The 15,120-nt window shown below is 36.5% G+C and overlaps 1 protein-coding gene across 1 annotated transcript; it reads left to right on the top strand.

The window, feature by feature from the left end:
• Positions 1 to 8: 8 nt before the first annotated feature.
• LOC114244787 (uncharacterized) lies at positions 9 to 15,016 on the top strand. The gene is made up of 2 exons (XM_028176690.2): positions 9 to 318; positions 12,409 to 15,016. The coding sequence occupies exons 1-2, from the start codon at positions 286 to 288 to the stop codon at positions 14,068 to 14,070; spliced, it is 1,695 nt and encodes a 564-aa protein (XP_028032491.2). The 5' UTR covers positions 9 to 285; the 3' UTR covers positions 14,071 to 15,016.
• The last annotated feature ends 104 nt before the right edge of the window (positions 15,017 to 15,120 follow it).

Raw genomic sequence — 15,120 nt, forward strand, 5'->3', positions numbered from 1 at the left:
TAGTTGAGCGGTGTAGTTGCCGACGACTCGCGCACAGGGCACTCGTGTACTAGATGCGATATCGCTAGCTCCGATACAAAGAAATTCGGAATAGAAGAGTCGCTTAGTTGTACCGAGGTCTGAGAGCAACCCTTGAAGGACAACATCATGTGTTAAAATTCGAAAAACGAATTCACAATAAAAATGTTTTTGTTCATAATCGCGAAGAGAGTGGACATGTCCCTGTGTATACAATAGGATCAGCAGGCTTGTTACCTGAAGTGCTGACTTACCGCCTTCCACGAGATGAATTACCGCTTCATTTGGATTTTAATACTGGTATGATTATTATTTAATTTGTTTATTTAATTAATTTTCAGAAACTTTTATTCGAGCGCCGGATTGTTCGTGATTCCTTGGCGTCCAATGAAAATAATAGAAATATAGGACGGTCGCACTTGTTCGATGATAGTACATACCAGCACCTCGATTATTTTTACCTTGAAGCAATCAGGTTGTTGGTTTGAAGGGTAGGGTAATCGCACGCCCCCTCTTTCATTGATCCCTAAAAAAATGTCCAGTGGTCTGAGATCATTGTACGCCACATCACCAAACGATAACCAATCATCTATTAGGTATCTAAAATGAAAGAAAGCACGCGATGAAGTCTCGACATAGGTATTGTAACATACACGCTTCTTCTTTTGCTAAGTGGGAACTAAAAAATCTTCTGTGATATAGGCGTCCTAAAATGCTCAGGTCCTCCAAAAGCTTAAAGAAGACTGGATAGAAGTAGCTTCGACCTCTAATGCAAAGATAAACAGTAGCATTAACGCTAAATTAGAACTCGATGAGCTGAAAACTCGTCCGTTTAACTTCTGTGTGTATGTGTGTGTGTGTGTTTACAATAACACTATCATTTGTTTTAAAGCAAAATCGCAAATTAATAAGAAACTTGATAAAGTTATTCGACGAATTGGACAAACGAACCACCCGACAGTTTAACTCTTCAGGAGATTTTCTGAGGTCAATGAGCAGTTTTTTTATTAAACTAAGGGCGTTGGTGCCAAGTCTATTCTCATGAGAAACGTAGCTCAACCAATCAAAATTACTTTCACGATTCGATCTCGCGTTTATTAATGATCTTTTTTTTTCGACAGTTCATTATTATGGCTACGACTCGCTAAAATCAAAGAAAATACGGTTTCATAAACAGTATGTCTATCTATAGTTTCTTTTTTTCACAAGGTGATTGAAAAGAAAATCCGAAGAAAAATAGGCATACATTAATACAACACAGTGCAAAACCGCTTATTGCACTCAAGTACACTAAAATAACGACAATTTATTGAAAAAGTAAAAGAGAAAAATTAAACTTGTAACTAAAGAAAATTAGGCGGACTTATCGCTGAAAGCTATTTATCCCAGTCAACCCCATTAACACGTTTTACAGTTAACGACCTAAGTATAGGATTTACTCCTCTGTCCGGAAATGCATAAAACAAAAACAAAAAGCTACACCACAAATCCCAAAATATCTTTAACAATAATACTGACTGCGACCGGCAATGATCCTTAATGGAAAGAGATTATAAAAAATGCGACACATATATAGGTGATTTATAATAATACTCTTTTGGACATTTAGCGTGTGGAGACGTTCATTAACACTTTAATTGGTTACGTTTTTAATTCTGGTAGGTTGGTTTACGTATACAGACATAAAAATACAGACATTCACCAAAACAAAACAATCAGACAAACTCCCTGATAAACTTATCAGGAAATATGAGTCCCTCTCGAACTTCTAATATTAAGTCCGCGCGAAGCTGGGATAGCCCCTTAGGCTGCCAACGATAAGGCAGTGAAAAAAGACACCATCCTAGATAAGATGATGCTTTTTTGTACTAAGATGAAAAGAAAATAGTTCTCATGTTAAAAATAAGAAGGAGGAGTACCTTTTTATACAAGTAAAATCCTTGCCGGTAGCTAAAATTAATAAGAATAATACAAAGTAGAGAAGGTAGAAAGAAGTGATCCCGTGAAAACCTGAATCGCAATAACATTTGCGATACAATCTTGCACAGCTATAATATGTATACAAGCTACGAATATATTTTCCTGCTTAACTGATGACAGTGCAGCCAAGTATAGACAAGCCGCTACCTCCCGCTGAAAGCTCTCTTCAACCCTCGTTAGAATAAGACCATGTCATAGCGTTAACAAAATACCTGATTCGAATGCAATTGGAACTTGTATGTCACTCAAGGCGGATACTGACGTAGTCTCTATGGGCTCTACTAAAATTTAGTTATGAATACATTTATCTATTTAATTTAATAATTGTTTTACAAAAAGTGAACATATATAAGGACTGGTTGTTTGTCCCATATGCACGTGCATGGTGTATATTTTGTATCGGTACAGACCGTCGTTGGCCTCTTAGACTACCAGCGAATGGGTTTGGGAAAATGTATTGAAGTTCTACAGCTATTAATGGCACTCCCTGGCATAGTTTTATTAATTCACATTGGTGTTTCCAGAATCTATCAGTAGCAGTGGTATTCAGCACACACAAATAATTTTTACCTAATGTTTCATTTAATAGTTTTATTACTAAAGCTAATTTATTTTAAATGTAATTAAGCAATTTAGAGCAGTGCTTCCGCTATGAACCGGTACATACATACGATAGGTACGTTTGTAAATTATCAGAAGCTACAATTACGCAGACTGGTTCAATGTTGCCTTAACAACTTTGATCAAATCCAACAACAAATATAATTTTACGAATACTGTTCAATGCTCAAACGTAAATTTCTAGGCTAGACAATCACTTCTCACCTGTTTCAATATAAAGACTAACGCACAGTCTTCGAAAAAAATGGCAATATTAATATGGTCATTCACATGATTTTGTTTCTTTTTATTCGTATTTTTATGTATCTTTTTAGCTTGTGGTGTGTTTTGTGTGCCTAATAAATAAATAAACAAAAATTTAAAAAAATTGAAATTAAACAAATTTTGTCCATATAAAATTTATCAATCAATTTATCAATTTTTATATATACACAAATTAGTCCTAGACTAGTTATTAATGACTGTGTGGTGAAAGTAAAAGAGAATCAGCTCTTCTCTTCCAATGGATTTAATAAAAAACGCTAAGACAATACATTTCCTTCTTCCAGCTTTCAAGAAATTATTGCGGTAAACTCACATTTACCTAATACTCCAATTTATAAAAATTAATTAGAAATCCAATAAAGAGTAATGACTAAATTAAAAGACGCCTAATTTGAGCTCAGTTACCTGAATCAGTCAGCATAATTACCAACATAAAGGTTGAAAACATTTTTTTTTTTTGTTTACGAAAAAATCTACCGTACCTACGTTGAACGCCAGTATCATAAATGTCAGAGTGATCTTTAAACAAACTTGATCGAAGCAACAAACTAAATTCGCTCTAGTTGAGGGCGAAACGGGTCTGTGGGACTTCCTCATTTTTTTTATAAAAAAATGGCTTCAGACGGTGGGTGGAATTGCTTGAAATTTAATGCTACTTGCATTATACATTTGTTGCCTAATTTAAATTTCGATTGTTTTCGTTTGGCCGTGTTAGTTTTTATATATAATTTATTGTCTATAGTCCATTCGAGTGATTGGAAGAAGCCATTAAATTTTTCTGTTCAATTTCAAATGAAATAAAGCTGTACCTTAGGGAAAACCACATTTCAACCATTTAAAATAAGCTAAAAGTAATTTACTAATATTGTTGTTATCGATGATTCCATAATTTATAGATTTTTTAACATAAATACTTATATACTTTTTTTTTAATAACTTTTTTTTTTAACTCTCCATTCATTTTGTAAAATAAATTAAAGTCGTATTATGTATTAATATTGAATCTTACTAAAAATACAGCACTATATGCTGGTTCAAATAAAGTTATTCAATAGATTGCTCTTTGTGCTTTCAAGTTCTTTATCATGGGTCAGTTTATTTGCATTCAAGTTAAAACACCTCACGATGCAGTAAATCAGAACTGGTTTGTCCGCCTCACCCTGCACACAACCAGTGCATGCCTTATAAGCGTATAATAAAGGCAAACAATTACTAAATAAAATCTCTATCTGCTACAATACCGACGCCATTTTATACTTATTTATATGACATGATTAGTATCGTAACGAATACAATGCAATACGTACGTACATATTTTTGTGTAAGCCGTGTACTTACACGATACTATTTTATTAGAAATTTATTGAAAATTACTACATAATTGAAGACACCTTTAGTTCTACTGTTCTACGTTGGCAATTTATTTAGACCTGCATCTATATAATTGTTTTATATGCTACACAAAAAACTTAGGTATTAACTGTGACATATCTCTACAAGATCCTATTTTATATAAACTGGACTGTGACTGTGAGCTCTCATACGTATTTTGGTAATGAGCTCATTGCGGATCTCAACAATAATCGAATAATAAAACCCGATTTTGTGTTCACCATTTTATAAAATTTCATACTATACAAATGGGAAGTCCAAATAAAACAAGTTAATACGATACGCAAGGCCAGAGAGAAATCAGAAAAATCAGCTTCAGTAATACATAGGATTATTTCGTCGTTCTTTTTTCTGTATGGCAATTGGCTTTATGCGACGCCATTGTTGTCAGTGTCTCAAATATATTAAGTGTATAATCTATGGTGTAGATTTTTAGATAAATATTCATTTATTATAAATGAAAAATTGAGAGAAATCAAATGAAATTAATTTATTTGAAATTGTAATCTATTGGGATGAAATTAAATGAATCGAAATGAGATGGGATGGGATGAAAAGAAATAACATCCCAATGGACTTTTTGGAGGAACCTAAGAAGCCACGTCCTGCCAAAAATACAGGAATTATTTTATCGTGCAGGTGAAAGCCTAAGTCAAATAACCCACTTCAAGATGCTATTCGTTTTTTCTGGGTGAAAAGAAAAGTAACTATCAATAAATATTTTTATACAACGTTGCACGATAGTTAGCACAATGTTTAAATGTCGACGAACAATAACACCGTTAGCCACCCATTAACACGAAAACTCTTAAATATTCATAAAATCAGAATTATTACAAAAGAAAAAAGTTAATCAACACTATATTGAAATGTAAAAGCATTTTTTATTTTGTCTGCAACTCGACTAACTGAAGAAAATACTATCCGTATGCAGTATCCACAGTATCCATATTATGAGACCAATATATTTTTTATTGCTTATTTGGGTGGACGAGCTCATGGCCCACCGGGTGTTAAGTGGTTACCGGAGCCCATAGACATCTAAAACGTAAATGCCGCCACCTACCTTGAGATATGAGTTCTAAGGTCTCAGTATAGTTACAACGGCTGCCCCACCCTTGAAACCGAAACGCAATACTGCTTCACGGCAGAAATAGGCAGGGTGGTGGTACTTACCCGTGCGGACTCACAAGACATCCTACCACCAGTAATTAGGCAAATTATAAATTTTTCGGGTATGATCTTTATTCTTTTTTTTTTTTTTTTTTTATTGCCCTTGTAGGCAGACGAGCATACGGCCCACCTGATGGTGAGTGGTTACCGTCGCCCATGGACTTCAGCAATGCCAGGGGCAGAGCCAAGCCGCTGCCTACCGCTTAATACTCTCCACAAGCCTCGTTTGAAGAAGGACATGTCATAGCGCTCGGGAAACACCGTGGAGGGGAGCTCATTCCATAGCCGGATGGTACGTGGCAAAAAAGACCTCTGGAAACGCACTGTGGATGACCGCAGTGGCTCCAGGTAGTATGGATGAACTCTACTCCGGTGGCGGGCGGTGCGATGGTAAAAACGATTCATTCCTTCAACGTGGACGTCAAACGTGGACATTTGCTAAGTGCACCGCCCGCCACCGCAGTAGAGTTCATGTATACTACCTGTAACCACTGCGTTCATCCACAGTGCGTTTACAGCGATTTTTTTTTGTCACCTACCATCCGCCTTTGGAGTGAGCTCCCCTCCAAGGTGTTTCCGGAGCGCTATGACATGTCCTTCTTCAAGTGAGGCTTGTGGAGAGTACTTAACGGTAGACAGCGGCTTGGCTCTGCCCCTGGCACACTGACGTCCATAGGCGACGGTAACCACTCACCATCAGGTGGGCCGTATGCTCGTCTGCCTACAAAGAAAAAAAAAACAATCTTACGGTCCACCCAATGTTAACCAGTGTTAAGTGGCTATCGTCATTCACCTTAGACCTTGAGGTCTGGGTCTCAATTGTATACATATTGTATTTTTTGCGGCTTTAATTTTATTACACGATGCTATTTCTTCACCGTGGAAATCATTAATAAACTAATTCTAATAATCTTTCATTATACATGTTTCATAAAAGACATGCAATAAACAATTTTTCTCCGGTCTTCAGATTTTACTGTTGAATTTATTTATTAGTTCTATATCTTCCGACGTATCTAATCGTTCATGACTTTTTTTTGTGATTGAAAGACAACTAGTAGCCCGGAGGCCTTTCCAGCTTCACCAGGACAGGTGGACGAGCAAAGGCTCAGCCAGGAGGGGTAGGATTTGGTAACAACTGCCCGAGCGCCTCCGAAGGAGACCTAACAACTCAAGAGCAATTGCTTCGCGAATGAATCTACTACAGGATCGGAATCGCGACCCACTGAGAAGATCCGGCGAGAAACTCAGCGGGCTGATGCATGGGTTAGGTTGCACGTCGACCTCTTTTTTGAGTTCGACGAGTACGGTTACTGGGGTTGCTGAGCCTGCTCCTAGTGTTAGAGCTGAAAGCGCGTAATGCTAAGGTTATTGGATCTGATGGACCCGTAAGGACATGTCTAGGGCGTAGGACGGTGACTTGTTCTTGCGTGATCGGTATTCGGGGAGTAGTCAACGGCGGCAACGATAAGGCGATTATCATGACGCATAGCCTTATCGAAGTACCGTTCGGAAGCTGACTTCATGTATTTCCGGATTGATTCGAGGCCCAGGTCGTCGTGTAAGTCAACGTTCCTCACGAACCACGGAGCCCCGATGGCTAACCTGCAAAAGCGGGATTGTAGGGATTGGAGGATGTCTATGTGTGTACGGGCCGCGTGAGCGAATACCACACTCGCGTAAGTCATGACGGGCCTTATGCAAGTTTTATAAAATGTCACCTTGTTCCGAAGGGACATTTTACTCCGCTTACAGATCATGGGATAGAGTCTGCCGAGAATAAATGTCATGGATGCATCCAGGGTGACTCCCAGGTACTTGACCTTCCTGGCTCAGGGTATAGGTTGGCCGAAGAGGGTGATCGGGAGTGTGATATTTCTCCTCCTAATGCGGGAGGAAATAAGCGGTGAGTTTCCCCTTTGAAATAACACTGCTGTGCTTTTCACTGGGTTGATGTCTACGTTCATGACTGTTAATGATCGATGTAAATGAACGCGAAAACTATAGAAAAAAAGGGCTTTAACATAAAACGTTTATCTTGCTAAAAATCTAACGAGCAGTGTCATAGTTGTGCAATAAGTTGGATAACGATTGCTTATTATTTTCGATTGCACAATATCCACAGCAATTACCAAGAAAAAATACTCGAAAATTCAAGACCATGCGCTTGATTTGGAAATGTGGAAGTTACACCGGAAAATAGCGGTTAGTCCGCTATTGAATCAACTAAATTATTTATGTTATGTATTTGCACGCCACTCGCTCAAAGAACTGGAACTCCTCATCGATATTATTATTTCTACTATAAATTTTAAATAGGTTTTGTTTTGTAAATTTTAAATTTTGAAGTCGTCGTGGCCTAAAGGATAAGTCGTTGCGTACAATAGGTGCACCGCCTCACGGAGCACATTCTCGTAGGGCTTAACCGCCCAAAACCACTCTATACGGGAGCTCTCTTCTTCGACGTCGCAAAAGCGTTCGACAAAGTCTGGCACAACGGTTTGATTTTCAAACTTTTCAACATGGGCGTGCCGGACAGTCAGTCTCGTGCTCATCATACGGGACTTCTTGTCGAACCGCTCTTTTCGATATCGAGTTGAAGGAACCCGCTCCTCCCCGTGACCTCTCACGGCTGGAGTCCCGCAAGGCTCTGTCCTCTCGCCCCTCCTATTTAGTTTATTCGTCAAGATATACCCCGGTCGCCGCCGACCCAATTATCTTTATTCGCCGACGACATGACTGTTTACTATTCGAGTAGAAACAACTTCTTAATCGCAAGGAAACTTCAGAGCGCAACCGTAGCCCTAGGACAGTGGTTCCGAAAATGGTGCATAGACATCAACCCTAGCGAAAAGTACTGCGGTGCTATTTCAAAGGGGGATATGCCACACGGATTTCTTCCTGGATTAGGAGGAGGAATCTTACACCCCCGATCACCCTCTTCGGCCAACTCATACCCTGGGCCAGGAAGATCAAGTACCTGGGTGTCACCCTGATGCATCGATGACATTCCAACCGCACATTAAATCAGTCCGCGACCGCGCCGCGTTTATTCTCGGCCGTCTTTATCCTATGATCTGTAAGCGAAGTAAAATGTCCCTTCAGAACAAGGTGACACTTTACAAAACTTGCATAAGGCCCGTCGTGACTAACGCGAGTGTGGTGTTCGCTCACGCAGCCCGCACACTCATAGACACCCTCCAATCCCTACAGTCCCGCTTTTGTAGGTTAGCCGTCGGAGCTCCGTGGTTCGTGAAGAACATTGACCTACACGACAACCTGGGCCTCGAATCTGAGCTGTGAGCTCGTCCACGCATCTAAGCCATAAAAAAAAAAGTAGAATACATGAATAGTAATTCGCGTCAAGAACTCAACTCAATTCCGGTAAAAGCGCTTAAAAAATATTTTGTTGATCGAATTATTCCTTGGCATAATTGTACCGTTTCTGAAGAAGTATACTTTGAAGATGACAAAAAAAAATTGATTGAATTTGGTTGGTCATATTGTGTATTATTGATATTTTCCTGGTACTTTCTTGACAGAGTATATGTAAAGTTACAGATCGTACTAAAAGGCGTCTTAAAAATTTTAAGTTACATTTTTTTTCATTTCCACTCTATTTCAAATATGAGCTTAATTGAAAATACACGGTAGGCGTTTTTTTACAATCTTTTATTTAGATTTCATTATTATTATTTTTTTATATGTAACCGTGTAGGTGAATTAGCAAAATTTATTATTTTAGGTTAAAGTATACTTATATAGTAGACGTAGCTTGTTTTAAAAAAATGCTATGTATATCTTATTATTAGTTACACTGCATTATTTTTTATTAAGATACTAACATAATAATAATACGTACATCAATCACAATTCGAATAGTCAACTTTCGTTATGCAGCTGTTATGTGCAACAATTTAATTGTGGTTTGAACGCTCGACTATTGTTAGCGGAGTGCTTGGCCTTCACTAAAATCTAACTTGTTCGAAAATAACTATTATTAAATTTCTCGCTATGCACATATAACAACAACGTGAATCTTTCAGTGAAACTTTAAAAAATTAAATATAGAACAAACAAAAAAGAGTTACAACGCATTCAACATCATACCAGTATTTAATTTTATACTTATTAATTTTAAGCTTTAAGTTTTGTGTGTATTGCTGTTGGTGTGTCTAAATAAATCTATACTAATACTTAATATTATAAAAAGGAAAGATTTGTTTGTTTGTTTGTTTCGAATAGGCTCCGAAACTACTGGACCGATTTGAAAAATTCTTTTTCCATTAGAAGCCGACATTGTCCCTGATGAACATAGGCTACTTTTTTTATTTATTTTTTTATTTTTATTTTTTTTGTTTCATGTTTGTTTTAATGTTTCCGAAGCGAAGCGAGGGTGGGTCGCTAGTAACTAAATAAAACTGAAGACCTCACGAGAAGACTCGTTTCATCTACCCTCCGAGCAATTTTAAAACAAAAATTAAAAACCCATAAAATGTGTTACAATATTTATGTGAGTGACAAAAATGCCTAGAGAGTAGGAAGCTTCGATATAGTATTAAATGTTAACGAGACAAGTTTTTGAACTGGATTCAATGTATTAAATTGGTTATAAAATGTTTGTCTCGGTGCTTTGCACCACATTGGAGGTTGCGGCCCTGATAAGTTAGCGACCTTCAGTTTTTTCACTACCACGCCACGATGCGGGCACGTGTGTGGCGCCCACTCTGAGATTACGACTATCTTAAGCATATTTTATATAGTTATTATGCACTTAACGGACAATTGTGTCTTCAAAATTTAGCGATTAGGTCATCGAATAATAGATCTGAAATAAGGTACTAAATTCCTTAATAAATTTAATAGCGGATAGCTGCGTCTGTGTTAAAAAGCCAGAGTAGTCGGCAAGAAGGTGGTATCAATAGATATGGGCTCACAACTTTGCCTTAGCACCAAAGGGATTTAATGAATTACTAATCTCTTCGACAAATCACCTACCATAAAAAAAAACTTCTTTTTTTATTATCAAGAAACACTGAATAATAAATTTCAAGTGGAATTTCGTATGGAATTAATAGGACATAATAATTATGACACTCTTCACGACACATTAAGGAATAAAAAAAAAATTATTATGCCCTATTAATTCCATACGCCAAAAAAATGTAGGGTTATTATTTTCTGTCATCATTTTCTTTTGTTCTTTCTTTGTAAACAAGGTTTTATTATTTTAAAGATTCCTTGTTACGTTTTGCATAATTAATGTGTAGATAAGATTAGGCGGAAGTAGCAAGAATCCATTGTGAAGAAACGTAGCGGCCTTTCTAATATAATCTAAACTAAAAATGAATGTGACCTCTACATAATAAATCATTCGAATTATTATTATGAACTCACGCGCTACATGAATGTTGAATGATTCTCAGATAAACAAATAAGAATTATATTATTTATTTCATTTTTGGCTTATTTTTTTGATTTTCGAACAGTCACTTGAAATTTATTATTCAGTGTTTCTTGGTAATAATAAAAGAAGTTTTTTTTTTTTATGATAGGTGATTTGTCGAAGAGATTAGTAATTCATTAGATCCCTTTGGTGCTAAGGCAGAGTTTGATATTTGATACCGCCTTCTTGCCGACTACTGTGGCTTTTTAGCACAGACGTAACTATCCGTCATTCAATTTTTTAAGCAATTTAGTAGCTCGTTTCAGATTAATTAATTTCTATCAATAATTATTAATTCATAATCCCCGAAACTACTTTATGTGAATATTTAATCAAACTTAATTGATAAATATGTACCTTAATACCTCGTTAAGGTTACTTACTTGAGGACAATTATTTTTAATAACGACAATTTTTTTTTGTTCTGAATTCCACAAATCTTGTTTAGTTTTTGTCTATTAGCAAAACACTTATACATACATGTGACTAAGAAAATACTAGGTAGGGCAGGAATAAATCAATCTTACAAATGTTATCTTAAAAATGTTTGCAGTCAATATGTAGAAGCATTACTTCTCAATGCCATGTTCATGTTAAAATACAAGTTACATTCGTCAGAGAACACGTCACTAGAAAATCCTTTCCTGTATGCTCAGATATGTAATTATTAAGTACACATTACCTGACATTTCATCAAAATAATTTTGTTGGAATTTATTTAAATGTCTTGCCAAAATTTACGGAACGTCGACCATATCTGGAAGTTTTATTGAACAGGAACTAGAATGTGTAAGTAATAACATAACTTTGACTGACATGTGAACATGTGAACCAGACTGGTGCTTTTAAATATCAACATATATAGAAATTAAACAAACAAAATCAGAGCAAGGGCAATAAAAAAAAGTTCGTAACACAACAAAATTTTGTTTTCCCGATATGGGATTCGACAATATTTTTTTTCGAACTACTTCATACTAGTTTTCCGCGCCTAGAAGGCGCATGGAGTATTTGTATCCTGACGGTCTGCAGACACCCGGGAGACTCTTCCCTCTGGTGCAAGTGCGCTAGATTGATGGTACCTTGAGGTGCAGCCTCAATCCACACAAGTCGCCTCATGACCATCACTGGGAATGGGGATGGACTCTACGATCTTATAATTAGTTGAAGTAGATATTTCATAAAGGATTATGTTTTCTTTAACCATTATCATTAAAATATCAAAAGACAGCAGATGCTGAAAACGAAAAACAAATGTTTTAATTCTACCCCCAATAAAATCTCTCGAAGTTGAGCTAAGTCGGGACAAATCGGAATAAGCCGGACTCATAAATTATATTCCCTTGTTGGTTATTTTACCAACATAATATCTCGATTGACATGAGCTAAAGTAGTTTAGACGTCGGTCCCGTGACATGTTCAACATTACACGTAGTTTATAACTTCCTCCATGCCTTTCTATGTTTTCCTGAAAACATCTTTGCGTATTTATCTGGTTTTTTTTCTTTTTTCAGATTGATACGTGCGCATCTGGTTTAGCGCACCCTATAACAGTTCAAGAAGAGCGAAATCACAATTCCGGACTGTTCTACACAGATGATTTGGCAACATCTAACAACGAAAATACGACTAAGATCCAAGATGAGAAAGTTATATCTGTTAGAATTACATCATCAATCGCCATTGGACGTTCTCAAAAAAAGTTAAACAGGCCTAATCCAAACGACAATGATTCGAACAAACAAGATTTTTTCAACGGGGTGACTGAATCTGACGAATCACAGTTAGCTTCCACAATGAGTATAATAGATGATATCGAATCATCCAGCTTACCAACACAATTGGTAGGTGCTAATATAGAATTTATCAAACAACTTAACGCAAAAAAAGGAACTCGAGACCACAGTATAGACAGTGTACGTCCCTTTGAATTGTTAAGTAAAAGTCAACCTCACAAAGAACAAGATTCCGCACTAAGCGACACACCATTTGAAAACGAAGAGAACATTGACGGCATTCCTTTAGCCAGAAAAATACCAACATCTCACGTTGCGAACAATTTTGAAACTAATAAACAAAATTCAAATAATAGTTTTCATACGACCCAAGAAGTATATTCTAGTATCACCGAACAAAATGATAACACAATGGGGTCGGTTTTATCAGAAGTGAACGATGAAAGACTTTCTCGAAATATGACTTTCAGCTCACTATTTTCTTTGAATTCGCCGCATGTAATTGAAAATAATTCAACAATTCATGAAAGGAATCATAATCACACTGAAGACACTATAGCAGAGTCGTCTATTCAATCTGCTGTAGAAATCAACCAAAACCAACAACCTACTCATGACGAAGCCGTCTCCGAGTCTGATTATTTTCAGAGTGTGACTAATTCTGTCAAACAAAACACAGCAAGTTTAACAACAGTTAGTTTTAATATTGTTCACGATGCGCCAAAAGGTGCGATTAGTTATGAAAATTCTTTAAAATACAATAACGGATTTGATGTTGCCCGAGAACAACAAACGTTTAATCTGCCAAGAATTTACAGTGAGCCAGCTAAAATCTACAGTGAACCTGCAAAGTTTTACAGTGAACCAGCCAAGATTTACAGTGAACCGGCCAAGGTATACAGCGAGCCGGCTAAAATTTATAGTGAACCTTCTAAAATTTACAGCGAACCTGCTAAATTTTACAGCCAACCTGCATCACTTCATTTAAGTGCGAGTGTACCTCCCAATTTTTCAACGTGGCAGCATCCTCCACAATCCGCTTTACTTGCTTCCTCAGATATTAACACTACGCCTCTGAGTACTGTAGGAACTTCCTTGAGTTTATCGAATGTGCAAAGATTCGATGGACAACAACCAGAAAAAAATTATGAGGTTGATGAAAAAACAAGCATAGCTACAAATGGCCGTAGCCATGGTGTTCAAGAATCTACGACGGAAAAATGCAAACAGGATAATTGTAAAGTAGGATATGTCGTAGAAGGTAGACAATTCAAAAAGTATAGAGTCGAAGAGAGGACCTCCGATGGGTTCATAGTTGGAGAATATGGTGTTGTGAGAAATGAAGACGGAGCCCTGCGCGGTGTGAGATACACGGCGGATAGCGATGCCAGCCCTCGGTTGATCTATGATGCACTTATGAAGTTCCTACAACTCAGATAAATCATACTTTTGTTTTTAATGAACGAATTATTGAGTCACAAAACGTAGCATAAGGCATATTTACTCATTACTATGACATATGCAATTTAGTTTTAGTTAAAATTCGTATTTGCTCATTTTCTTAATAAGTATTTTTAGTATGTACATGTTGTCGTATTTAATAAATAGCAATCCCAACTTTCAAGACACATTATTTATTAGAAAGACTGATCAGTTTATTGTAACACAAAAATTACTATTCAAGAAATATCTTGATCATGGGTCAACAATAAAGCTTGTATAAGTTTCAAACAAATACATATAATTCATGTGCTTAGAGCATATTTTATACGGCACACTAGTCTCCTTAAGCTGATGACTCGTTCTGAAATAGATGTATAAAAGTACTAAAATTATGCAGTCTTCAATTTTCCATCAGTGATATTACGACACATATTTACACTTGGGTTCGATAATATTGTTAATAATAGTTTAAATGTTTTCAACGTAGAATAGAGTTTTATTGCACGTCAAAACAGAAATAAAATACATATTATAAAACCAATCGGGGTACAACTGTATAAAACACAGTCTTATCTCTAAAAGCGATCTTTCAAATTACCGAGCCAACACGGGTACGGCGCGTTTTGATTTGTTCATAATATCACGCTTGCTTAAAAATACTCTGATAAGCATTTAATAATCAAATCACTGTTACTTTGTAACCAAATAATGATTATTTACTGACAATTATGACTTCTCATAAGGGAAGGTTATATAGCAACACAAATAGCCATTTATGGTGGGGGGCAAGAAGTTAATGCAATATAGTTTAGAAGCATCAATCACGAATTTCCGTCGTGCCATTTAGTTTTAAAAAGTGAACAGTTAAGTATGATTAGTCTGTTACGTAAAAATTAGCTTCAATTAAAAAACAATGTGGTTATTCATTAAATTGTTCAAATATTAAGGTGGTTTTATTGAGGTAGGTACACCCTTATTATTAAAACTATAAGATCCATTTTGTTCTACAGAAAGGAGGTCGGTCTACATCGTTTTGTTCTTTATTTT

This window comes from Bombyx mandarina, chromosome 12 (genome assembly GCF_030267445.1).
Source record: "Bombyx mandarina strain Sakado chromosome 12, ASM3026744v2".
In the NCBI taxonomy this organism is placed as follows: domain Eukaryota; kingdom Metazoa; phylum Arthropoda; class Insecta; order Lepidoptera; family Bombycidae; genus Bombyx; species Bombyx mandarina.